Source organism: Bidens hawaiensis, unplaced genomic scaffold (genome assembly GCF_021521415.1).
Source record: "Bidens hawaiensis isolate Kalapana, Puna unplaced genomic scaffold, B.hawaiensis_p1.1 tig00006520_1, whole genome shotgun sequence".
Lineage (NCBI taxonomy): Eukaryota > Viridiplantae > Streptophyta > Magnoliopsida > Asterales > Asteraceae > Bidens > Bidens hawaiensis.
In genome coordinates, this window is record NW_027491437.1 from 877,445 (window position 1) to 905,260 (window position 27,816).

At 33.9% G+C, this 27,816-nt stretch overlaps 3 protein-coding genes across 3 annotated transcripts; 1 reads left to right on the forward strand and 2 right to left on the reverse strand.

The window, feature by feature from the left end:
• The first annotated feature begins 7,696 nt into the window (after positions 1-7,696).
• On the forward strand, positions 7,697-9,692 carry LOC143632691 (protein FLC EXPRESSOR-like). The gene is made up of 3 exons (XM_077101146.1): positions 7,697-8,202; positions 9,279-9,482; positions 9,602-9,692. The coding sequence occupies exons 1-3, from the start codon at positions 7,697-7,699 to the stop codon at positions 9,690-9,692; spliced, it is 801 nt and encodes a 266-aa protein (XP_076957261.1).
• Positions 9,693-10,958: 1,266 nt separating this feature from the next.
• On the reverse strand, positions 10,959-19,322 carry LOC143632639 (gamma-interferon-responsive lysosomal thiol protein-like). The gene is made up of 5 exons (XM_077101106.1): positions 19,042-19,322; positions 18,507-18,573; positions 11,675-11,815; positions 11,511-11,603; positions 10,959-11,174 (listed from the first exon to the last, which is right to left on the reverse strand). The coding sequence occupies exons 1-5, from the start codon at positions 19,320-19,322 to the stop codon at positions 10,959-10,961; spliced, it is 798 nt and encodes a 265-aa protein (XP_076957221.1).
• A 2,173-nt stretch (positions 19,323-21,495) lies between these two features.
• On the reverse strand, positions 21,496-26,491 carry LOC143632659 (transcription initiation factor TFIID subunit 15b-like). The gene is made up of 6 exons (XM_077101123.1): positions 26,167-26,491; positions 25,958-26,063; positions 24,726-25,425; positions 23,792-23,942; positions 23,626-23,707; positions 21,496-21,881 (listed from the first exon to the last, which is right to left on the reverse strand). The coding sequence occupies exons 1-6, from the start codon at positions 26,471-26,473 to the stop codon at positions 21,758-21,760; spliced, it is 1,470 nt and encodes a 489-aa protein (XP_076957238.1). The 5' UTR covers positions 26,474-26,491; the 3' UTR covers positions 21,496-21,757.
• Between the last annotated feature and the right edge of the window lie 1,325 nt (positions 26,492-27,816).

Sequence of the window (27,816 nt, forward strand, 5' to 3'; positions counted from 1 at the left end):
GTTTAATCATCCCTAATTTACACAACCCAATTGTTCACCAAACACTAGACATTTAAATTTGTAACAGTTTAATTTACATTTAAGTTTTTCAATTTGAAGCAATTAATTTAGGACTGCAAACGAACTAAACGAACACGGCACAACCCAGTTGTTCACTAAACACTAGACATTTAAATTTGTAACAATGTAATTTACGTTTAAGTTTTTCAATTTGAAGCAATCAATTTAGGACTGCAAACGAACTAAACGAACAAGACACGACCCAATTGTTCACTAAACACTAGACATAAAAATTTGTAACAATGTAATTTACATTTAAGTTTTTCAATTTGAAGCAATCAATTTAGGGCTGTAAAGGAACTGAATGAACACGAATAAGACTTTGTTCATGTTCGTTCGCTAAGAAAATAATGTGTTCACGAACACTTACCGAATGAGATTTTATGTCCGTGTTCATTCATTAAGGAAATTAATGTGTTCACGAACGGTTCATGAATATAAATAAAATCGCAGGGCCTAGAGATTGAGACCGGTGTATTTATTAATGTGAATAGTAAAAGCCTGCAAACGAATTGAATGAACATGAATAAGGGCATATTCGTGTTCGTTCATTTAACTTTAAAAGAACACAAACACTTAATCGAACAAATATTTATGTTTATGTTCGTTTATTTAAAAATGGGCATTTGTGTTCGTTTATGTTTGTTTTTTTAATTCTGAACGAACATAACTGAACAAATATAAACGAACATATATGAATAAATGTAAATGAACAGAAACAAACATAAAAGAAATTAAATGAACACAAATTAACAAATATAAAGCCTTTAAGTAGATAATATATCCAGATAATATTTAATTATTTTCTATTAATACATAAAGGATCACAAAGAAACAGACATAAATGAACGTAAATAAATGAACATAAATGAACGTTCATAAACATAAATGAATGAACGGAACATGTGTTCATGTTCATTCGTTTAATTAAACGAACACAAATTATTTGTTCATGTTCGTTCGTTTATTAAATAAATGAACATAAACAAACTTTCCCCCCTAACGGTTCACGAACTGTTCATCGAACGTTCAGTTCGTTTACAGGCCTAGTAATCATAGTTATTCAACTCAAATAATTCAAGTACAAGATAAATGAAAGAACAACAACATGTCCCGCTCGATCAGTTCATTTAGAAACCTGTTGATCAAACCAAAAGTTGCACTCGTCTTTGCAACTTGCAAGTCCAAACTAGATTGGGCTTAACTTAGATAACTTCCGGTCAATCTAATATTCTGCCTACACAATGGGCTTAACCCATAGATTTCATCATAAACAACCTAGCTAACATCCTTTGACTTCCGTTGACTCTGGCCAGTGTTAACCAAAAGTCCGCGCTTACTTTATTACCCAGTTCCCAAATTTTATCCATTTCCCGTTTTCTACCATCAAAGCCTCCAATAACTAAATCCTAAGGTAGCGTTTGGTAGAAGAAAATGAGAGATGGAATGCAATAGGTCATTTGAAAGAAATGAAAAAACCATGTTTAGTTGTAATGTAGTAATGGAATGAATCATTCCATAATGAATGAAATTCCTTCTAAATATAGGATTTTCATTCTTTAAGTAGTATTTTTTTTTCATTCATTCAATTAATGGAATCAACAACAACACTACCAATAATAATAATAATAATAATAATAAAATATTATGATTATTATCATATTAGAATTATTATTATATTATTGTTATTAATTTTATTATATTATTATTATTTTTTATATTATAATATAACAATTATTATATTAGAGTTATTATCGTATTATCAATATTATTAAAATTATTTGATGAGCCAACGCTTCATAATACACATGTGTGATTCCAACATTTTTATAATTATTTTCATTCGCTTTAATGATCTCGTTGAAGTACGCAGGTCTTAAAAATGAATTAATACGAATATTCATATTATTTATTATTATTACTGGTAGTAGGAGTGATAATAATAATAATAATAATAATAAATTCATTCTTATATGGTAGCCAAACAATACAATGAAATGGTAATGGTCTATTTTATTCCTTTGTCCATTCCATTCCCATAGTCATTCCATTCTCTCATCAATTCCATTACGTTATACCAAACATACCCTAAACTACATTACACCAATACATATTTTATCAATTAATGACACTAATCTATGAAACCACCTTATGACTTATGGGATTCCTTATTTTTACATCCTTATGACTTATGAAAAAGTCATAAGTTATAACTTTATGACTTATGAAACTTTTCCTCTTTATTAAGCAAATCCAAACACCTTTTTAACTATGGAAGTCAAAATAAGGAATACCAAACACCCACTGAATTAAATAAACAATTTCACACTCCCGCAACGCGGAGGGTTTAACACTAGTTTTAATTTTAAATAGTAAGTTTTAGCATATAATAATGATGATGATGATAATTCAAAGTCTACATTCTGTGGAGATTTGCATTAAAAGATAAGATCAATTAATTAAATCATCATAAACATAATGAATTAATCATGTAACGTAACTTTAAAGTAAATAATAATTGAGCTAGTTACATGTAGAGTTTTATTGGTTTGTGTTTGTGGTGTAAGAAACAACTAAAAGGCAAAAGACGAGGATTAGTTAGTGATTGTCGATCTATAAACACTGATGTTTGGTATCAGTGTGAGCTCAATCGGTTTAGGCTTATTTCGATCAGAATGATTAGTTTGCTTGTTGCTGTGACACGTGTTTATAGGGTTGTATTAATTAGTTGGAATGTGATAAAGCATACGATTACCCTTAGTTGAGTCACACTAGCATGGACCGTTTGAAAACCAGTACGTGTGTTAGCGATTATTGATGCCTAAGGTTTAACTAGTTGATTAACCAGATTCGTTATCGATAATTAATCTGTTAAATGACATGAGATTGCTGTTTGTTAAATGCTTGAACCCCAGGTGTGATTTCCTGTTGTTAATTGTTTAAACTTAGATTAATTGCTTGCTTAGTATTAAAACTAATTCTTTGCTAGTGTGATCAGCACTCTTAATGGTTACTTCATAATTTTAGGAATTGATTGCATGTTACACTGACCACATACTCCTTGTGGATACGATACCTGATTTACCTTGGCTATTTAGGTTAGTTATGTTTTTGCATGAATCGAACGACGATCGTCAACCCGCTTATTTTTTTATTATAAAATTGTTTCTTAATTATAAATAATATATTTTTTTTAAATCAGATATTAATATTTAGTAAATCCCTATTTTATCTAATTAACATATCAAATATTTGGTGAGATTAATATTTAACTTAATGAGATATTATAACCCGTTTAATGGTTATCTGGGTTTGGTGAGACCCATACCCGCGAATTCAGGTCAAATGGATGAGAAGCCTGCATTTACAAATAGGGATTTTTACATATTTCGTCTTACTTTACACCCTTAGTTACATATTTTCTCATACCTAAACAAGCAATTACATATTTCCTTTTTTCATATCAAATTATCAAGTTACTCATATCTCTTACCATTAATAAATTAATTAAAAAACAAAGTTATATTAGTAATTATAGAGTTAAACCAACAACATCAAATAATCTTCTCCAACCTACTTCCGGCAAGCTCGATTTTTCCGGCAAGCTTCTGGTCATCTCATCACCGCCATAAATGACTACCACCACTTTTTCCCTCTCTGAATACTGTCGTCTCATGTACACTTTTTTATCATACTTGAGTTGTTTTTGTTGGTAAAAAAAATTAAATCCAAAACCTTTTATATTGACTATTGATTAAAAAGTTCGATGGCAATTGGTTTATTAGTGTTCGATATGTTGGCCTTTACATAGACTCGGTTTGGATTTAACTTGAGGAGATATGTACGTAATTGATGTTTTAAGGAAGAGGATATATGCAAATACTTATTTAATTATGTCTTTAAGGGTAAACGGTCATTTAATTAGTTACTTTTAATACAATGGGGAGATATGTAATATGCGTAGTTTAGTGAGGGGAAATATGTAATTGATTTTTAAGGGATGGGTAAATATGTAATAAGGTAACTTAGCAATGAGATATATGTAAATAACCCTTACAAATAAAACAATCTGGTGGCTTAAGAGGATGTAGGGATGTTTCGTTTATATATATTGAAGATACTATTATTAATTTTGTACTTATATTAATTACTAGCTTTAGAACCCCATGTATTACACAATATAAGTTAATGTATAAATTATAATTAATAATTTAATACAAATAAAATAAAAGATAATTAATGTAAAAAGCAATACCACTGGAAGCAGCATTTAAAACAATGAGTCATTTAGATCTGAAGGATGTAGTTAAAGACTTTCACAAAAATGTTTTTCACTTCATACCCTAACCCCTAAAATCATAAACAAAAAAAACACCAGATTTTTCTTTTTGAACAAACACGCTGTTTTTCAACTGTCACAATAGTCATATACTAAATATAAAAAATGGAAAATTTGTCTATGATTTTTAAGACTTATTATTAAACATTTTATATTTTTAAAAAGTAAACAAAATTATTATATTTTCTTAAATATGAAGATGTCTCAAGAATTAAATGTTAGTGTATTCTTTAAACACAAATTCTTTTATATACGTTCTAATTTCAAAGAAAATATCTTTATGACACGTAATTATTATATATATTAATATTTTTTTTATATTAAGTGTGTTTACAATATAATTTATATTATTAATAATTCAATTAATAGAGATTGACCAATTAATACGGTATGTTGAATTTGTAATCAATACTATATTTATAACAAGGATATTTTTTTTTCCTTTATATCAATAGAATAGAAATGATTTAGGCAGGAATTTGATAGTGAGAATTAACCTCAGAATGCCATGTGTTCAGATTATTTTCTTTTATTAGTATAGGTAGATTATGCAATTATTGTTATGATCTTATTATACTAATTCATTATATTATTATTGCAGTTGCTGTTGTTATTATTATTTATTCAACTTGATTTCTCACCAAAAATATTATTATACCATTATTATTATACTATTATTATAATAATTTATACTATTTTTATTTATATTAATTGTTGTACAATTGTTGTTATAATGTTATTACTAGGATAATAACCCGTGTTACACACGGATGGAAAACATATCAAGAAACAATATAAAATGTATAAAAATATTTAATTAACACAAATATTTGACATAAGTTTTTTATAGTCCATAGGCCCGTTAAGGATGGGATTGATATAAAATTCCTTACACTCTTATGGTAATTTTATAGTCCATAGATACGTAGAGTTGTGTATTCGACTTTTTATCCTCAATAACTCCTATTATATAGATTTTGTACGCATTGTTATTTTAATTCATTTTGGATTCATGTTTGTTGAAATATTTGTGAAACTTACATGCTTATTATTAATGTTGTGTTTCCGAGTTAATTTACTAAATGACAAGAAAGGAAATGATGGGATGAAAGAAAAAAATGGTTGTACGGGTTTAAATGTTTCTTTTTTTCTTTTCTTTCTTTTTTCTTTTTTTTTATTTTTTGAAAGAAAGGGAAGGAAAGAAGTGCTCCTAAGTTTACTTAAAGTTGAAAAGAGAGAGAAATGGTAAATGTCGTCCTTCCAGATTGGAAATCATTAGAAAGAAATGAAAGAAAACGAAAAAGGAAAAGTAGATAAAGGTAACAACAAGAAAATGTTTTCTTTATTCTCTTTCCTTACGTTAACTTGGGAACACGGGTGGTGAAAAACATCCTATCACTCCCATTTCACAACTCACCATCATCCACATTACTATCACATCACATTTTTTTTCCCATCTTATTCCTAAACCATAAAAAATACTTCTTTATTGTTGCTTCCCCTTGGATCTTATTTGTATATCACCTTGTGGATAAGCAAATGATTTCACAAAGGTTACCTAACTACGGTACATTCCATCAGAAAGACAATACACATGTATGTATTGTACTTCGTTAACCTGAAATGGACACTTTGGTGTTGATATGTGTACAAAGTTAATGAATAATGGCAATTAATAAAAACGTTAAGATCGTTGTTGGAAATGACGACACAAAGAAGGAATGTCCAAGCCATAATTTTTTATGTTTTGGTGATCTCCTCTCATGTATTGTCTTCATCATTTCATTGGGAGTTCCTTCAAGTCCATTGTGTACGAGCAATCAGTAGTATCTACCATTTCAAAAAAATCATGTTTTCTTTCATGTACGACATACAAATATTATACAAATGTTGAATGTGTATATAGGTTGGATCTATGCAAATATTATTCTTTTATATACAACTTGATAACACATTCACAAAAGTGTCATAGACTTTCATATGAGGTTCTTAATTTTAGTCATATTCAAGTACTTATCATATGTGCCCAGGGCACTCCTGTATGCTATTTGATGTATCGTCAATGTGCACTTATGCAATGAAGTAAAGGTCTTTTTTCGTCTAGTATCATGTCATGTTTGGAAATCTTCAAATTACTTTTCATATCACCAACTATCTGTACGATAATTCTCTTCACATCTGAAACCTTCACCTAAACATCTCATTGTTGTATATAGGATTCTTATCAAAGTAATATATGGACGTCACAATCTCTAGGTTCATGAACTCTTTTCCTTGTGTGTTTTCAACTTCATGACATAACGATGGCAAGAAATCCAAGGAGAACGTAGGGCCAGGCGCTTTTTGTCGTGGGAATGGAAGAGGATGCTGATAAGAGGAATTTAATTAGAAGAATTGGCACCCTTTGATTATGGAAATGAATCTATTAGCTTATCGGACCAAGGTGATACATAATATTCATTAGGAAATGCCTCATGAATGTTCTCTGTAAAATCATTTAGGAACCTTCATGGATGTTAACATTAAGGATCAACATGATGCTTTCATTTACCTAAATTAGATTACTTTAGAGGTTAGTTGCTTCATTTGATGTCTAAGAAATTCGATGCATAGAGGCATTATGACACCGTATTCAAACTACCATTTTTACAAGCCTCTTAAAAAGGCCATAAATAGTTTATTTTTCTCATGTGATTTCCCTGCATCCTTGGTGAACTGGTCATCTTCGTGAACGAGATTTATGAATCATTCTCTTATCAAACAAAGCGAATCTTCAACCCTTGTTGAAGGTCTCTTCTGCTTCCGCTTATTGGCACATCAACCTATACTGTTAAAACAAAACTACTTTTTTTATATGTCATTCAACTAGAATAGGCAACTAATACTATTACCATTTATAAAAATGATTACTTTAAATGTTATATTAACGGAGTTTTTAGATATTTATGAATTATAAAATTTTATTTATTATTATATATATCATATAAATCTATAAGATATGTTATTATGTATATTATTAAATTTAACTTTTTTAAATATTTTTTTAACCATCAATATATTACGTATACTAGTAATAAAAAGAGAGGGAGAAAGAAAAAAGACAAAAAATTCACTTTTATATTAAAAAACAAAAAAAATATATATATATAGTAACGCTTGCTGACACCAGTGGTGCTACTGCTATATAAACATAATAAACCCACGCCGCCGTGACCACTGTGGCACTGCGGCTGACAACCATAATCATAAGTCATAACCCACTCCACCAATACCCACACTCACTCCGATCCAGCAAAAATGAACCGACGAAACCACATTCCACCACTACTCCCAACTCCACCTCCTCAATTCATGATCAGAAACCATAATACCACCACCGCCGCCAACGCCGCCGCTGCTGCCGTCCACCTCCATCAAACCCACCTCATATTCACCGAAAACCAACGTCTTGCAGCCGTCAACGTATCCCTCTCACAGTCACTCGCCGCCGCGCAACAAGAACTCCGCCACCTTTCGGCGGCGGCCGGAAAAGTGAAGGCGGAGAGGGAGGCGGCGGTGCGTGAGGTGGAAGATCGGGTGGAAAAGATGGCGGCGGAGGTTAAGGTGGCCGGTGAGTCGAAGGATGAGCTGGCGAAAACGTTCGGTGAGTTAAGGAGGTTGGTGTCCGAGAACAAGGAGCTTGAGGAGAAGTTGAACAAGGTTAAGGATGACGTGGCGGAAGTTGAGGGGTCTGATGAGTGGAAGCAGGTTCCCATGGTGAAACAGGAGATTGAAATGATGAAGAAAGAAATTGAAAGAGGGAGGTAATATTATTATTATTATTATTATTTGAAACGCTAGCCCTAAATATTTTGATTTTATTTAGGGTGCAATCCAAGCGTACCGAACGAACACGAATGGGACAAGTTCATTTTCATTCATTTAATTTTAACAGAACACACACACGATCGTATAATCAAACAAATTTATTGTTCATGTCCATTCGTTTAATAAGAAAATGGGTGAGCAAGGCATGTTCGTGTTCGTTCGTTTGAATTACTGAACCAATCGAAAAAGTGTAACTCAAGTGGACGATCACGATGATTTATTTTTTTCAATAAAAAATAACCAAATGTGTGTGTGTGTGTGTGTATATATATATATATAATTTAAATGAGCCACTTGGTGTTTACAGGGTTGTGTTTCTTACATAACTCAAAAAAAACTTAAGAACTTTATTTATATAAATATAACTACTTATGCATTTTATAAAATATAAATGAACAAACATAAATGGATGAACAGAATATGTGTTCATATTTGTTTATTTATCAAAATAAACAAACATAAAAGAGTTACCCAACGAAGAGTTCATGAACGTTCAATTTGTTTACAGCCCTATGCGGTTTGGTTTTATGTCAACATCAGTTAGGTGTTTTAATGTTTAATTATGTATTTCTAAATTCTGATTTAGAAGGTAGAACATGAACGGTCAACAGGGGATCTTGTTGATATCTGAACTTAATTATGTTATATCGCGTATTATGTAACGCTAAGACATATGTTGCTTTATTAGTTAAGTAATTAATGCAGGGTAACGGCTGTTAATTAATCGGTATATAGCCGATGTTACAGTTAGTAGTTATGGGTTTGTTACCGTTAAAACAGTTTAAGACATAACTGCCACCGCGTGCATATTTAAACCCTTGATTGTATCCGTATTTACTTACCAAGTTATTCGATAATTCGTTTAACCATTTCTGCTGTTCACAGTTCACTTACCAAGTTATATTCAGCACCATCAAGTTATTCAATAATTCGTTTCTTGATATCCATCAGATCAATAAGCCGTATGGATTAGACAAATCAATTAATTTGTGATTTGTGATTATGTTTGCAGGGCTGTAATTGAGCATGAGCGAAGAGTTTATGACTGCAGCGTCAACCAAGGTCAAGTAATGGAGAATTATAAGATCTTAATGGCTGCTGAAATCGTGAAGCAGCAGGTGGAAGTTAGTGACGCAGAGAAGATAGCCAGGGCTGCAGCTGCATTAGAAGCTGCAGAAGTTAGTGACCCAAGGAAGAGAGCCAGGGCTGCAGCTTCGTTAGAAGCCACTTTGATTCCATGTAGTTTTCTACTCTACATCTGCTTTATTCCTTTATTTCTAGTATTGTATTCGAGTCAATAAGCAAAAAGGTTTAAGATTTGAGTTCTTTAAACAGGTACTTCAAAATCGACATAATGCAGTATACATCGCTTACAAGGTTGAAGATCAAGTTCCGTTATCATCATGGAAGCATAGTTTTTGGTTAGTGATTACATATTACAAAAGAATACCATAGTACACATGGTATATAACAGTCTTTGACATATTAATGAATACCGCAGATTTTTGGGTTTTGGAGTCAAGTTTTATGAACTATCTTGGTAATATTAGTTTCGCGTATGTTTTATAAACTTTATATGAATGCATATGAAATTATCCCTTTTATTAGCGTATTTAGTATACTTGCGTGTTTCTGTTTTTAGTATTTTAGAAATCTTATTGCTCATGTTTCCTTAGCACAACATGCATTAATATCCCGTCTGCCATGGCAAGAAGTTTAGACGATGTTTTGGCTTTTATATAATCAACGAGCGACTTTAAACACTTTTTCTTGTTCGTTTAATTAAAAGAACAAACAAGAATTTAGGTTTTAGGCCCGTTAGCTTATCATTGTGATTTTATGATATGATGCAGTCGGTTCTTTTAAAGTATTTAGGCTCATTAGCTTATCAAGTTAGCCCGTTAGGTTATCATTTAGTATATGTTTATTAATAGTATGAAGTAGTTATTAGATGTCATAACCGATTACTCCAATAGAACCAAAACCAGTTGGTAACCGATGGATAGAAACTGGTTATACATATTTGAAGTAGAACGATTACAAGGTGGTTAACCGGAACTAGTTATTATTAATAGCTTAGCAACCGGTTACTAACGTTAGCATGAGATTTTAAACATTATGAACGTTGTTAACATGAGATTTTAAACATTATGAACGTTTTCTGACGGCTATATAGCCGTTAGAAACCGGTTGTTGACCATTTTAAGCATCCTAACTTAGTATAAACCTGTTTTTTTTTTACTATGTTTATTTGTTTGCTTTTTTTGTTCTCTCTGTTTGTTTGTTATTTCTTTTTTAAGTTTAATAAAGTGTGTCTATTAAACATTTTAGAATTTAATAATTAATTACTTTTATTTAACTATTGTAAAACAAACGGTCATTGGTTAACTGGTTCGGTTAGGAAACGCACACGGACAAGAAAATATTTTAGGTTAGTTGTTCATGTTTGTTTGTTTATTCGATTAAAGAAATAACAAGTTAACGACCAACACAGGAAAAGCGAAGAGTAGCAGGCAAAAAATAATTGGAACACCAAGAATTTATTTGAAGTTGTTTATTTGTTTGCCTTAGAACTTAAGAGGTTAATACATCAAGTTTATAACATTTTATCCCACACTGAAGCAAATGTTACACTTACGAAAACTACTAGGAAAACAATGTGTAAACATGCCTTAATCTTACACCAACTTTCTTATGCCAACATGGTCATCCAAGAAGCTGCCATTGATGAGATGATTTCTGATAGTGTTGACATTGACTTCGCATCATCTTCTTTGTAGCAGACATGATCGGACGGTTTTACTGCCTCATTTGGAGCGGTAATCGGGTGGGATAAATCGAGGCAAGCTTGCGGCACGTTAGAACCTTTATAAGCTTTACATACGTAGCTTATGAAATTTGCATAATCCTACAACTCGCAAACATAAATGTCACTATTCTAATTTTATTTAATGCTTACAAACTTACAATTTTTAATGATAACTCTCACTAAGGGCTGTCTTGTGACTCACTCGGAAAAAGTTCAAAATAGATAATACAAACTTACAGTTGTATATATTACGTTTCTTTTTAAAAAGATAATACAAAAACTTTCAAAACTATTTATCAAATTTCTTTTTACAAACCGAGCCGCGCTCAAGCTCAACTGATCAAGCTTAAATTTTCAGCTTGGTTTCAAAACTGAGCCAAGCCTGAGTTTGGTCTGGCTCGGCTCGGCTTGTGAACATCCCTACAAAACACTCACATCATAAAGTGGTTGACCGTCAATGACGACCCATGGCACATAAGCATGAGGAGGTTGAAGAGCCTTAGTTTCATCTGCATATTGAACCTCAAGCTGCATAATAAATGCATAATATAATCGAATCCCATGTGAAGAAGCAAGAACTTATTAACAAGAAAACGAACCTCGTGTCCAAGACCGCTACTATAACAATCAGCAACAGGTTTTGGATCCAAATTCAGGGTCTCAAAACATGATTCCCCCTCAGTGTACTTTCCTTCATGATTTAATCTTTCCACACAATAGATAAAAGGAAAGTGGTCGGTCTGCATTAAAGATTTGTGTTAGGAGCATCCTTCTAAAACTACAATATCTTCGAGATTTTGGATGCCTCGAGCATTTTTTCCCCATAGATTGATGATACTTGCGATAAAAAAAGTTATTGCTATAACTTTTATCGTCTTTTTAAAAAAATTAGCTTACACTATTTAGTTTGTTAAGGCATAAGGGGCATATTTTTCGGGTTCGGCCGGGGCACGTGAATTTTCAGGTCACCATTGATTATAGCAATAAACAAAACAATAAATAAAGCATAGTTGTTATGGTAATAAATAGTGTAGGGACTATATTTTTTTTACAGAAATATCGAAGTTTTATATAATTTACTATAAAACGATTACAATAAAGTGGCAGGCAAACGGGTAACAAGTTGCGCCGCAACCCCCTTTTGAACAGCAAAGCCAATCCTGCTAAAAACGTAGCTTTGGGACCTAGAAGCTGAAGAGGTTCCGTGTACGACGCGCTGAACCCTACTCAAAAATTTCACAGCCTCTGGAGCCAGAAAACCAAATGTATCAAAGGCAAATGGTAGAAAGACATGTTGATTATCTAAACAAGCTTTCTCGTGTTTAACAACTTTGCCCGATTCAGCCTTCAACGCAGCCCGACCCACAACAAATCCACGGTCCCTGAGCCCAACAAGAGGAGACACTCCTGTAAGATCCACACAGGCGTGTTTCCCCCCTGCCCACCCGAACACAAGAATATCAGCTGGTCGTAAAGTAGACCTCCCTTCAATAGGATCCGTGAGAAAGTTAACAGGGGCCTCCTTTTTAGCAGAAATCCCTGCCCGTTTAAGAACATCACACAGAACATCCCTAACCAGATCATGTCTGTATTTAAAGCCAGACAATTCTTTGCAATGCACCGCATGGTCACCAAAAGAATCCAAACAGACCTTACGACAAATTGGGCAAGGTTCATCCGTCGGGAACATAGGGATCATTAACCGGTACTTAAGGATAGCCCGATACTCCAAACCCGACATACGTTGGCCTAATCCTTCAATGGGGATGGCCGTTAGAAAATCCTGAGCCCGAGGACTATATTGTAATTATTGAATAGTATGAGGGGTCCTTTGTAATAAATAGTATAGTTGTACAAAAGGAACAATTGAACATTTTTTCTTAGTTTCTTCTCTCTAATTCTCTGTATCAATTTTGCACTAATTGATAGTTATTATGTGTATTTTCGTGTAATGAGCTAAAGGGTAACGTGGATCTTGTTTTTATTTTTAATGTTTAATGAGGTATTTTGGATAATGTGTTGTATCTGTATTGGGCTATGTTTGTCGTTCTTGAGTTTTAAATTGGACAATTGGCTAATGAGGTAAATATTTGCTGAGTATTAAAAATGAGTTGGTTTAAGAAAAGTTTATGGATTTAGTCATAAAATGTTTTAAGTGTTATTGTTTTAAAATTTCTTTTGTAAAATATATGAAAAAGTTATTTCTAAAAATTTGGGCCTAGTAGGAATGGAAACGTAAGCAGGGGATAGCGTAAGCTATCGTCTATCCCCGCCCGCCCCACCTAAAAGACGGCCCTGATACGCTACCAAAAAATGACTATTAATCAAAGCGCTCTAAAAAGACTACTTGCAGCGATTAAAATGGCCGCAAAACAGTCAGACATGTTGCAACCTTTTGTGGCCTGTGGTTGCATAAACCTTGTCTCATTTTCGTGCTGTAATAAATTTGCAACCAAATTTAGCAACCAAAATATCCGTTTAAGAAATTAGTTAGGAAATTTATGAGTGGCTGACTTTTTTTAACAAATTTTCGATCAAACCAATTAGCTGTCGATTTGCACCCATCCATTTGTATTCGGTCACTACTTATGCGTTTGGTCACTAAATCTGCAACTAATTTGTTTCCGGTCGTGAAATACTGAATCGACAACCCATTTGTTTATTGTATATATTGCGTACCTGGATGATAAATTCGATCAAGTATTTAAACCTATGATCTTGAATTCAATCTTCTTAAATAATCAATAACCTTGATTAATCTCTTTAAATCATGTGAAAACTTTTAGATAAACCTATTTCGCAAGTTACACACAAATGATTTATCGAATAAGAAAGAGATTTCTCTTGTTACTGGAATTGAATTCGTATGTTGCTGTGAATTCTTTCAAGAACAGATGGTAACCGTCCTTTTGTCGATCTGAAATTATCTACCCTATATATAGTCTCCATCCTTGAAATAAAATTGATGTCATGGGTTTTAAACCAAATGATCATACGAAAACTTTTTGGGAATTGAGAAATATGAGAACAATTTTGAACTACAAAAAACAAAAAAATAAAAAAAAATCATAAAACAAAAAAAAAACACAAAAATAAAAAATAAAAGTAAAAAACCAAAGTTCTTATATTTCATTCCGATTTCATAAAAATAATAAAAAAACCCGCAAAAAATTCTTGGTTTTTGCAAAATTATATATATATATATATATATATATATATATATATAAGGTCAGGATCATGTGAGAACTTTTTAGGAATTGAGAACTATGTAAATCATTTTGGACCACAAAAAAAACCCATAAATAAAAAAAAAATCATAAAATAAAAAAAAACACAAAAATAAAAAAAGTAAAAGAACCAAAGTTCTTATTTATCATCCCGGTTTCTTAAAAAAATATAAAAAAAAAATTCTCGGTTTAGCTAAATTATACATATACATATATGTATAATATGTACACACATGTTTTTTTTCCTATACACATATGTATAATTTAAGGTAAATGATAATGTACATATGTGTACATTACATAACTAGAGATTAAATGAAATTACACATATGTGTATAGGTATAGTACGAATTAAAAAGAAAAAAAAATCGGTTTTTTTTATTATACATATATGTATAATATTGTAAGGCCCCGAACCCGGTAGCCCTACTTTCGCGTCGGATTTACTCATAAACACAGTTCTTACAAATCAGAGTTCATTAAAACTTTCGCGGAATATAAAAACTTTCATGAAACGTTACAGCAATCCAAAACTTGCCTTAATTAAACATTCTTGTCTTTCAAAATAAACGTCAATTACATTAAAACATCTTGAGTCTTCAGATGCCAGTCTCCTATTCGCCCACCATGTGCCCGCTCAAGCTAGCTGTCTCATTCTACTCACCTGCGTGCATACTAAAAGTCAGCTACGCTGAGTGAGTTCTAGTTAATCAAGCAACTTATCATACAACCACGACATACAATATATACGTATCCGAAGACACATAGTCCACAGTCTAACATGCCACTGCTTAACCACTTAATTACCCCTATAGCTTAGCCTCTTAATTACCCCTACAGCTTAGCCACTTATGCCACTTTATGCCACTTGATGCCACTTTAATAACGAATATCGTTATGCCACTTTGCCACTTTAATAACGAAGTCACGTATAGGCTTACCCTACCACGTACTATCGTCATGCCACTAACACTCTTACTAGACTCTGCCACTTCTATCACAATCTACCCCTACTTGTCTACAGCACACTTTATATCAATACAATATTTACATAATAAGCAAGTCACATCATAGAATACATACACACTAACAACCACTTGACAATCACTATCCTTGGCGATACGTGCAATATCCGAAGATCGTTCACATACCGACAAGCATTACATAATAGCTACTTGTATAACATCTATACACTTACCACTTAAGGTAAGTGTATTCCCACTTTCACATCTAACCTGCTTACCTTACCACTTAGCCTCTTATTTACACCTACCACCTTGCCACTTTAATAACGTATAACGTTATGCCACTTTGCCACTTTAATAACGTATAACGTTATGCCACTTTGCCACTTTAATAACGTATATCGTTATGCCACTTTGCTACTTTAATAACGTAAAACGTTATGCCACTTTGCCACTTTAATAACGTAAAACGTTATGCCACTTTGCCACTTTAATGACGTAGTCACGTATAGGCTTACCCTACCACGTACTATCGTCATGCCACTAACACTCTTACTACACTCTTGCCACTTCTAACACGCTCTACCTCTACTTGTCTACAACATGCTTCATATCATTTACATAATAAGCAAGTCACATCATAGCATTCATACCCACGTAATAACGATGGCACGTACAGGCTTTCCCTATCACGCGCTCACATTATGCCACTAACACCCTTAGACTCTTGCCACTTCTAACACACTCTACCTCTACCTGCCTATATCACACTTCATATCAGTTCAGTATTTACGTAATGAACAAGTCACATCATAACATTCATACACGCTATCAACCACTTGGAATTTACTTTCCTTGGCGATACGTGCAATATCCGAAGATCGTTCACGTACTGACATGCATTATAAAACATATACCTCGTATAACATCTATAGCATACACTCACCACTTAAGGTAAGTGTATTCACACTTCATATCGAGTATGCACACAGCCCCGAAAACATAACAAGGAATGGGGCTAGAAACTCACCTGAACTCTGCTTCTTCCTCCGATAGTTGTAAATCCCTTCTTTAACTGAGCTCGGCTGACTGTATAAGTTACACGTATCAATACTCGCCTGATTTAATCTGGTGGCCTAGTATTAGCTTACTTTTACTTATCGTTTTTAATCTATTTTCTAATCGAACTTGACTTTAGGCGAAGTTAAACCTTAGGCGAACTTGGCTTTAGGCGAAGTTGCCATCAGGCGAACTTAGCTTTAGGCGAAGTTGTCATCTGGCAAACTTAGCTTTAGGCGAAGTTGCCATCAGGCGAACTTAGCTTTAGGCGAAGTTGTCATCAGGCGAACTTAGCTTTAGGCGAAGTTATCAGTTAGGCGAACTTGGCCGTAAGCGAAGTTATCAATTAGGCGAACTTGGCCTCAGGCGAAGTTATCGCTTTGAAGGCGAAGTTGCCCAGTTCGCGGCGAAGTTGCCCAGTCCAGCCGCTGTTTGGTTTCTATCAAGCATTTTGGCGATTTTAACACCCTTGTTATGGTTCAACATCACCCACTACGTTCCCCAACCGTTTTCGGTCGTTTATACACTATAAAGCTTGGATCTTTAAACTTCAAAGATCAAGAATCATACCTTTTTGAGCTTGTTTGGATCTAATTTAACTTGTTTAATCACAACTAATCGCTCATCCTCTCTCGGATCTTGTTCGTTCCTCTCCTCGGCCGCCGGCGGTGTATGTGGTGTGTGTGTTTTGGGTGTGTGTAGAGATATGGATAAATGGATGGAATGGAAAGGATTGGGGTTTAAGGGGGTATTTATACTCCCTCAAGCCCATGGACCGAAGGCCCATATTTCCTTTTGGTCCATATCCAAACCCATCTAATTATCCTACTAAGTCTTCATATTATGCTGTTCCACTAACTCGTTTATTTCACCCGACAAAATAATATATTAAATATTACTTAGAAATTTCGGGATGTTACAAATATGTACACATATGTTTTTTCCTATACAGATATGTATAATTTAAGGTAAATGATAATGTACATATGTGTATATTACGTAACTAGAGATTAAATGAAAGTATACATATGTGTATAGGTATAATACGAATTAAAAAGAAAAAAAATCGGTTTTTTTTAATGAAACTGGAATGAAATATAAGAATTTTGGTTTTTTAACTTTTTTAAAATTTTTGGTTTTGTTTGTTTTATAATTTTTTTAATATTTTTTTGAGGGTTTTTTTAGTGGTCCAAAATGGTTCTTTAAGTTCTCAATTTGCCAATGATTCTCTTAGGATCCTTACCCTATATATATATATATATATATATATATATATATATATATATATATTATGTACATATATGTACACACATGTTTTTTAATACATATATGTATAATTTAAGGTAAATGATAATGCACATATGTGTACATTACGTAACTAGAGATTAAATGTAATTATACACATGTGTATAGATATAATGCGAATTAATTAATTTTTCTTTGTGTTTTTTTTATAAAACCGGAATGAAATATAAGAATTTTGGTTTTTTTACTTTTTTAAAATTTTTGGGTTTTTTTTGTTTTATAATTTTTTTAATGTTTTTAGTGGTCCAAATGATTCTCAAAGTTCTCAATTTGTAAAGGGTTATCTTAGTAATGTTACCCTTAAACCAAAACCCATTTAATTAGTAGCCCCTAGATACTATATTAGGGCCCAGGTTATTATTATAATAACAAAACCCAAATAACGTCTAGAATTAAATCAAGCTCGCTCAACCACGCCACCCAACTTGTTTAATCTCTAACGTTGCTTATTCGATCGACCAGTTACCAATATACTAAAATACCCGTTGACAACACTAAAATTACCAACATTGTTTTCTGTCCTAATTGTGTGATCGATACAATTTTACGAGCAGTTTGGTGTTGGTCACTAACTCACTAAATCTGCAACTCATTTGTTTCTGGTCCCTAATTTGCGACGATCTATTGGAGTTCTTTCCTGAATCCAAAAGAGTGTACGTGGGATCTCCAGATAGAGTATAAGTCAATGAATTGAGTTTCATTCATCGATAGACATTTTTTTTCTTTCTGTTTGAATTTATTTTAATAATTCTTTTAGTTTGTGGTGAGTTATTTTCCGAGAGGTTTGTTTCGATCACTACTTTTACTCAAATCGCCGAAAGTGTCCACAAAACTACTGAAATAAATTTATCAACAAACAATTTGTTGAATCTTACCACATCAGGCCATGCATGAATTGCACAAGCTTCTACAGTATTAAGCAAGCATTCCCATTCACCATGCAGCAACATTACATAAAAAAATAAAAATAAAAAATCTTCACAAATCAAACAGCATTTGTTGTCTCAATGAACTAGGGGTTCAAACGAGCCGAGCCATTCGCGGACTAATTTAAATTTGGTCAATAAAAAAGTTTGAGCCTGTATGGAAAGAGTGAAAGACCTATATATTTTAAAACTTTAGCTCTTTTGGACTACTAGGTAATAGTTTCGCACTACACAACCAAGCTCGATTCGAACTTTAGCTCGAGTAAGGTACTGCACTACTCGCCCTTTGGCTCGTTTAAGGTTTCTCGAAATATATAAAAATAATTAACAATGTTAATAATTAATAAGTTAACTAATGGTAATAAATAATATGAGAGTGACATCAAGCTTTAGAAAAAGAGCTCGAGCTTGGCTTGGCTCGTCTGCACCACAAATGTTTAAACCACTCAAAGCGATACGATAATGATCGAATAAACCACAAACCTGACATGCAATTGTCCCATTAGAGCTAATCTTAGCATTTCCATAAGGACTAAGCTTGAGATCAACGATCGAAATTAAACCGTTATCAAATATCTTGTATAGATGGTTGATTATGAAATCTTCACTTGATGGACACAAAGTTTCAAAGTATACTGTTAATTTCACTTTTTCTTCATTAGCGAAGACGATTTGCGACGACAATGCAGGTAAGGAGACTATTAGAAGAAGTATGACGGCATGTGATCGGTGGTTTTTGGGACGGTGTGGTCGATGAGAATCCATCTAAGGTGGTAGCCCGGGTGACTTGAAAGTTTGGGTGTTTATTTGTAGTGGTTTTCTAGACAAGATTGTCATTGTAAGTGTGCTAATTGTCAATTTGTCAGTTTCCTTGAATACGTGCTATGCAATTCACCGACTCCAATGACAAAAAGGAATAATGACAAGCGGTGAGGTTATCTTCTTCACAAGTGTCTCTCTAAAATGTATAGGTGACTTGTCAAATTGCTTGTAGGTTATTTGAGATCAACTCGTTAGAGCCTCCAAGGCTCGTACGAATGAGTTTAAATGAACTTGATGAGCTCAAGTTTATATTAAAGCTCAACTTTACATAAGAGATTTAACTAGGCTAGTGAGTTTAAATTCTGTGTAAGCTTAAACAAGCTTATAATTTATATAATTATTATTATTATTATTATATATTTAAAGACAACTTGACAAGTTGCATTTCTTAGACTTTTACCACTAAATTTTGATATGTATAATACATTTAACTCCCCCGTCACAATGATCGAGTAGAATTATTTATTTACTCTGGTCGTTGATTTTATAAGAAATTCCTTTCATGTCTCTCTTTGCTCTAAGGAAAAACTATTTTTTAATTAAGATTTTGGCATAGTAGATAAGGTTTTCGACTAGTAAAAACTTCCTCTCAAGTTGCTGATGTTGAATCTATGCACCAAAGATATATATATGACAACGTTGATATTGTCAAGACAAACGCAAAAGGTCACGCACTAAGCGATTATTTTTAATACGCATTTAAACTCAATCGCAAATGGTCATACTAAGCAATTATTTTTATTACACATTTAAACTCGAATATAACGTAGGCAACCCGATAATAATCTCAACATATTACTATTAAGTAAAACGATAATATAAAGTTGGAATTCAGGCCAAACATATTATATATTAGAAAAGTTAATTTTGATCAGGGTATAGAGAAAAAAAAAAGAAGAGTATCAAAATGAGTAGCAACTTGCTGATGACGACCCCCAAAGGCGGTTGAAATGCCAGTACAAGAAATGGCAGCAACACAACATTAGTTGGTGGTGCTCACGGCTTGTCAACTTAAAAGTTAAAACTCATTTTAAATTATGAAGTTCTATAACAATAGCAAGACAGACATAATATATAATTCGAACAAAACACCAAATTGAACTTTTAATTTTTAGTAAACCGAAATGAACTCTTAAATATATCAACCCATTCTTGATGAATGATTAAACATCGACTATAGTTTTTGAGGCTGAAAACAAAATATTCATTTACATAACTGACTTCTGAAAAACGATTTTAGTTTTGAGCAACACAATGTTTTAGTAGAGGTAGTAATCGTGTCAAGTCACCCTCAAAAACAAAGCGCGTGTAGCACGAACTTAGCCATTTATACAAGTTGTAAATAAATCTATAAATTAAACCAATTTTAAACACAACTACTTCACCTACATATTCTACGATAACACATACAATATGTTAATTAAATAAATTGAATCAAACATTGTCGTGTTTGCCGTCCCAAAAACCTATTCTTTTCTCAACAAAATGATAAATGAATTCTAGATAAACAGAAGACTTTATGTTTGTTAAGCCCTGGTTCTACTTAATCATACATGAGGCGAGTCTTTACATTTCTAGGTTTAAGTGGTCAGCGTGAGGTCAAAAAGAAATTATTAGGCATGTTAGTCGTGCCATTCAACAATCGTCATTGCTCCATTTTCTCCCAGCTTCACCACAAAACTAACAAAAAAACAACATAAAATCTATGGTACTTAAATATTAGAGAAAAGTATAGATCAACCTACAGTTGGCTCCCAAATCTATGTTAACTAATGTTAAGAGAATGATCCAATTTGATTTGTATAATTTAAGTATTACAACACGGCCCATTAATTGATAAACACATCATAATTACCACGCTCAGGTCAACCCTGTTTGACCTTTCTCGACTACCTTTTGACATGCTACTTAACCCGCTCATCTAATCTTGGAGCAATCCTTGATATCTAGAATCTAATCAAGATACTAAAATTAGGCATGTACGAATGGAGTTAACAAATGTCAGCCACAAAAGCCCAAAAACCAATTTTACAACGACCGATTCTGGATACTGGTCTTTTGACAGATATAAGGTCTATATCTACTACTTGTATTTGGTTATTCAAAGCAACAACACTCACCTGAAAATCTCAACCAACCTACCTTAAAGAAGCATTTGGAGTACATATATCATCCACTTGGTCTCTATAAAAACATTTGACACAATTCAGACCAACAATAATAATCTCAACCCAACATGTTCCAAAAGATAAGATAAAGAAAGGAGAAAAGAAAGGTGGAATTAACCTACCTCTTAATCTCCTCCTTGTAATGCAATGGACTACAAGAAAGCCTTCTCTTTTCGTTCACAGTTTTACTCTTAACTTAACTGTGCTCGTTTAGTATGGACGAGAGCGGTTTCCTCCATGATAATTCCTATCTGGCCCACCATCTCTGTTGTTGTCTCTACGCCTATCACCACCACCACCATAGCCGCCGCCACCTCTTCCACCACCGCCGCCACTGCTTCAACAAACAAGCAATGTTAGTATAAGTACAGTGCAGTCATTTCAACCCATTTTCTTGTGTACCCCAATTTGCATTTTTAATGCATAAAAACTCCTTAAAATCATTTTATTAAAAAATCACGTCTGACACACTAATTATTCATTTCAAAGTTTAAATAATAGTATGACGAAAGATGCTCCAGATCAACCCGGTCCATTTCAACTAGTACTATAAAAACCTTTTCCAACTCATTCCCCAGCTTTGCCCGACCCACCCATTTTGTCACAGCTAAACTTCTATGAAGAAAGATATTAAAATAGCACATAATAAAAACACAATTGTTTGTGCCAGTCAAATATAATGAAATCATATCCTCAAAAGTGGGAATTGAGAATTAGCATACAGTTATACAAAACAGAACACACTTAACGGGGTCGTGTTGTTATGATGTGTTTATCACACTGCTGACGAACATCATAAAAGCACACTGCTGACGAACATTATAATAACACAATCGTTAATTTTTACAACTCATCAGTGTGTAATCAAGGCAACTGCGCTGACGAACAGTATAATAACACACTACAACAGCAAGCGTATATCCTTTAGGCAAAACGCTACATGATGCTATCTAATGGCCTTCACAGATTCTGATCAAACTTAGCACAGCAATACATGAAATACATTAAGAAGAAAAGATGAAAAAATTTGTAGAACATTTTGGTCAACTGATTGGAACTTATTAAACAAAAACAGAAAACTGAACTTAATAAAATAACTTTAAATAGAAAGACAAGAAACCCTAAAACCAATCAAATAGAAAACTAAATAAAGACAATTATCTAAATCAGTAAATCCTAACATAAGACTCCTATAGTAAACAAACCCGATATAAACTAATAACCAGAACTGACCCACAATTTATAAAGACTAAACAACCCTTAGAATATTCTAACCCACATCAGACTTGAACCCTTGCACACCAAAATTAATCAAATCTCCCCACTTCACAGCTTTTCATATGCGAACCCAAACAATCAAGTCTTAAAGCTATCAACTTGCAAGAAACAGAACCCTTATAAACCTAATAGCTTGCTGAAGCTTATAAGCCGTTATGTTCTTCTGATTTTATCCTATACATACTTCACGATTGACTAAAATTATCAACAATAGTACAAGTCATGAATATAATATGCATGACGCCATGACGGTATACAATTACAAATGATGCTTTCCAGTTTCAAAGGAATTGAAACCACAACTCACAAACTTTGACCCGCAATAATCGTCCCTATTTAAACAGACCGAAAACCCAAACCTACAATGGCTAGAAACCCAATTAAACAACTAAACAAGACCTACCTACAAATACCAATAAACATAACCGATTTGAATTCAAATACTAATCTAACAACTCAATAATTATAACTAAATAAATAAATAAAACAGCTTTATCTTTCGCCTCTTGGTTTTACCCGTAACCGGTGAGGATTGATGCTTCAAAGTCCAGGTCATATACATAAAGAATATCTTAAAACAGAATTAATGCTTCAATGTCCAAGTCATATACATGAAGGTTATCATAAATCATGATCTTTGATTGCATATAAAACAGTAATGAAAGCAAGAGAAGAATTCTAATCAAAGGCTATTAACTAAACATTGAATTTTCCCTGTCCCCAATATCATGACTACATTTGTAACATATTTTTGGTGAAATAATCCTCATAATTGTATAAAAAGGTAAATAACAACATACCCTTGACCATATGCAGAAGGGGGCCTCGGAGCAGATTTCTCAGCCATTCCAACACTAATTTTGTGGCCTCTCAACTCATAACCTGATAACAATAAAACCATTAAATTTAACCATATAATACAATAGCATAACCTTAAAAGAGAAGAAACTAAGAATAAAACTGCACCGTTGTAAAATCCACCAGCCGAATGTGCAGCAGAAGGATCCTCATAAACCAAAGCAGCGTCTCCTTTATTCTTTCCTTGTTCATCAGTGTAAATCTTTATGTTATAAGGCCACTGATCCTTATAACCACGTTTCTGCTTAATTCTCCCAACCTATAAACAGGATTTGCATGCAACTGTTAAATTAGGGGTAGGGGGTACAAGAAACCGTAAAACCCGATCCGTAACCGAAAAAACCAATATAACTTAACCCAAACAAAAACCAACGTTTTCGTAAAAACCAAAGCTACCGTTCGGTTTCGTTTTGCACGTATTTAAAAGCAAAAAAACGAAACCGAACCAAAATAACTAAAGCCAAATAAAAACCGATGGTTTGGTTTTATGTTTCCGTAAACAAAAAAATTGGTTTGGTTTCGGTTTGAAAGTAACTAAAACTGGAAAGACCGAACCAAAATAATGAAACCCTGACAAAAATCAACGGTTTGGTTTTGTATTTTGTTTTCATAAAAACCAAATTTTCGATTCGCTTATTAAAACACGAAATAACCAAAGCAAACCTAAAATATATAACTTCCATTTTTATATTGAATGAAGAAGTAACTTATAACAAATTAATCAACAATGCACCCAAATAGTTTAGCCCAAATGTATAATAAGCAATTAATCATTAACAAAAAAAATATTTAATTGACCAATTTATTTTAGCCCAAAATTTTCAAGCTCAAATGGTAAAATATAAAAAACCAAAACCAAAACCAAACCAAACCCAAAACAAAAAAGATAAAGGGAACGGATTTCAAGAACTCAATCCAAATACTCAGTTTTTATTAAGTGTGAGCCCAAACCCAGCCCATACACACCCCTAAGTGTCATTAATAAAATTGAAAAGAAGAGAATATGGCTCAATACTGTAATAGAAATAAAAGTGGTGTTTACTTGTCCAATGCCTCCAAACAGCTCTTTCAATTCATCAACAGTGACATCCGGAGGCAGATTTGAAATGTAGATGCGTGCATTATCACACGATTCATCGCAATTCTCGTCACACTGTTTGACCTTTGCAGGTGCTTCATCAGTAAGACCACCACCACCATAACTGCCTTGATTCTGTTGACCACCACCATAACTTCCTTGATTCTGTTGACCACCACCATATCCACCAGTTGACTCACCACGATCGCCAGCATAACCACCACCACCTCCTCCTCCATAGGATGGTGGATATGAAGTTGGTCCACCATTGTAGCTTGCAGGAGGAGGAACAGCATCAGTTCCATAACCAGAATTACCCCCATATGAGCTCGGTGGTTGAGGGTAACCGCTATCAGATCCACCATACCCAGCTGCAGCACCCTGACCATAACCGCCGCCACCGTCTCTACCCTGGTTGCCACCATAAGAACCGCCACCACTTCCTCTGCTTCCTCCGCCACTTCCACCATCATAGTTACCCCTAGATCCTCTATCACCACCATATCCCCCTCCACCACCTCCACTGCCGCCCCTATTGTAACTACCACCATCAGTGCGTCCACCGCCACCTCTACGATCACCTCCAGCCCCGCCAGTGCCAGCGGGAGAAGGGGTACCACATTTGTTGCATTCAGTTCTCCAAGAAAAATTTGAGTTGCCACAGCTGCACATACAATATGAAGACAAATTTTGAAAATTAAATTAATTGCGATAATAAGTTCCTTCTGAAAATTGAGATTTCAAAAAACATAAAGCATAAAACTTAAAAACAAAACAAGTCATCTTCTATATCATATATGATAAAAGCAACTGAATTGGTAAAAAAAAGGTACTCATTCAACAACAGTATATGAATATAGCACACACGTTCGATGGGCATAGAACATTACAACATGCCAAAAAAAAAAGAATAACCTAATTAAATCATACTTAAAAATGACAAAGAAAATAATAGCCTAATTGTATTTGCCTGTATCAAATGATAGTTAAGCTAACAACAAGAACTAGTAGAATAATAATTTCCTCTGTAAAAACTGTCTATTTCTAAAAGAAACACATTTATACAAGGCTCAAATAGCTTTCAGGTTAAACACATTAAACTAATGAATTGTCAATCAAATGAATCAAGTACAAAGCTTAATAAACAAATTAGTATGCACAATTGTGCCAAAAAAGCTCAAAAATGATCAAATTACCCTGGATTAGGACACGGCCAGTCTCCTTCTCTACCGCCTCTCCCACCCCCGCCTCCCCCTCTACCGCCTCCACGTCCTCGGTCTCCACCACCATATCCACCTCCACCTGAATTAACCACAACAAAACACAAAATTCAATTAAATGTTTTTAAAAACACAATCACAACCGAAACTCGAACCGATTCACCAACCTCGATTCTGCGAATTACCGTATCCTCCACCACCACCACCTCCTTCTCTACCACCACCGCCACCACCACCTCGACTCCCATACCCTCCGCCTCCGCCACCACCTCCTCCGCGTCCGCCACTGCCACCACCATATCCACTACCTCCACCACGGTTTCCGCCGTAAGATCCACCTCCACCAACACCGTATCCACCGCCGCCGCCACTGGCTCCGTAACCTCCGCCACCGCTGCTTCCGTATCCTCCCCCACCTCCGTATCCACCACCGTAACCTCCACCGGCGGGCGGCGGAGCAGATCCGTCTCCGTCGTGACCGTAACCTGACATCTGGTTGTTAGGGTTTGGCTTTTGGTGTTTGAGATAGAATAGAAATAGAGTGAAAAGAGAACGAGTCAGGAGAATTTAAGCATATTTATAGTGGCCGACTACTCGTTATAACTTACAAGGGAACACACAAGTATACACAACAAGGTTTTATTTATAAAAATAGAATTCTTTTAGAAAAAAATCAAAAAAAGAAAGGAAACATATATGATGTGAGTAAACCTTAGAGGCTCCCTATATGATGGTAAGGTGTGCTCTCACAACCGTGAAATCCTTGATTACGATCCCATTCAAAGGATCTCACCTTCGGGCATCACGACAGCGCTGATATTGAGAGTAAAAATCGGTCTAGTCGTTTGTTTTAGAGTGTGATGACGGTGGCGAACTGGCGATTGGAAAGCAGCCTAAGGGTAGAGCCAGCATGCCACAATGGCGTCATTAGCGGCTTGATGTGATTTTCTTGTTTCTTCTAGGATTAACCTAGACTGAGCCTCATAGGATTCCGGGAGGGCACGCTTATGAAATCGTCATGGCTATACCTTTGTAGCATTCGTTGAGTTCGACAATTAGTTGGAGTGCCAACTTTTGGTTGGTAACTGGAACACCTACATTGGCTAATTGATCTACTAACATTTTCGATGCCTTCCAATATTTAAGAAGTGATGTTATAAAAAAAATCAAGTTTGGTGGTTATAAACTTATATTCTATGTAAACAACCCTAAAACTTGGATTACAGCGAAAAATGATTAGCAAACTATACCCTTAGTGGCAATATGACTACTGCTTGTTGGGCAACAGGTTCAAAGGATAGTATTGTGTGTGTGTGTATTTAGTAGGTAAGTGGATAGGATCTGCTTCACCCTACTAAGTGAACAAACCTATTTACTATGAAATAATGAACTTAAAATACTTTTGTGTTAGTTAACGTTTCACCATCATATAGCTGAGTGTTTTTTAAAGTATTTTAAGGTAATCAGGCATAGAGGTTTAAGGATAGCATGCTATTGGAGTTTGAAGTTCATAAATGACGTTACATGCTGATGGCTCATACTCAATTTTTGTTATATCTTAATCCTTGTATTTTGTAATAAACCAAACATGTTTTGTAATAGTTAACGGGTGTTTAAATCTTGATGTATAAATTAATATTTTAGTCTTTTTTTGTTGCATAACATGAAGTTCAGTATATTTACAAAACTAGTACCAATTATTGGTCATATGTCTATGCCCTGAAGCCGGGTGTGATAGTTTTACTTCTTCATCTTCATATGTTTTGCATTTCTACACTTAACCAATTAAGTATGCATTAAAATCATTTATACACTTGCTTAATGCGGACACTAAA

What these genes read in the sequence shown, in the direction of transcription:
- LOC143632691 (XM_077101146.1), top strand. Translation starts at nt 7,697, where the DNA reads ATGAACCGACGAAACCACATTCCACCACTACTCCCAACTCCACCTCCT. An exon ending in AAAGAAATTGAAAGAGGGAG is followed by an intron (nt 8,203 to 9,278) that starts GTAATATTATTA and finishes TTATGTTTGCAG; the next exon opens with GGCTGTAATTGAGCATGAGC. An exon ending in AGAGCCAGGGCTGCAGCTTC is followed by an intron (nt 9,483 to 9,601) that starts GTTAGAAGCCAC and finishes TTCTTTAAACAG; the next exon opens with GTACTTCAAAATCGACATAA.
- LOC143632639 (XM_077101106.1), bottom strand. Translation starts at nt 19,322, where the DNA reads ATGGATTCTCATCGACCACACCGTCCCAAAAACCACCGATCACATGCC. An exon ending in AATGGGACAATTGCATGTCA is followed by an intron (nt 18,574 to 19,041) that starts GGTTTGTGGTTT and finishes TGTAATGTTGCT; the next exon opens with GCATGGTGAATGGGAATGCT. An exon ending in GTAGCGGTCTTGGACACGAG is followed by an intron (nt 11,604 to 11,674) that starts GTTCGTTTTCTT and finishes TTTATTATGCAG; the next exon opens with CTTGAGGTTCAATATGCAGA.
- LOC143632659 (XM_077101123.1), bottom strand. Translation starts at nt 26,473, where the DNA reads ATGTCAGGTTACGGTCACGACGGAGACGGATCTGCTCCGCCGCCCGCC. An exon ending in TGGTGGTGGTGGAGGATACG is followed by an intron (nt 26,064 to 26,166) that starts GTAATTCGCAGA and finishes TGGTTAATTCAG; the next exon opens with GTGGAGGTGGATATGGTGGT. An exon ending in TGGCCGTGTCCTAATCCAGG is followed by an intron (nt 25,426 to 25,957) that starts GTAATTTGATCA and finishes TTGTATGTGCAG; the next exon opens with CTGTGGCAACTCAAATTTTT.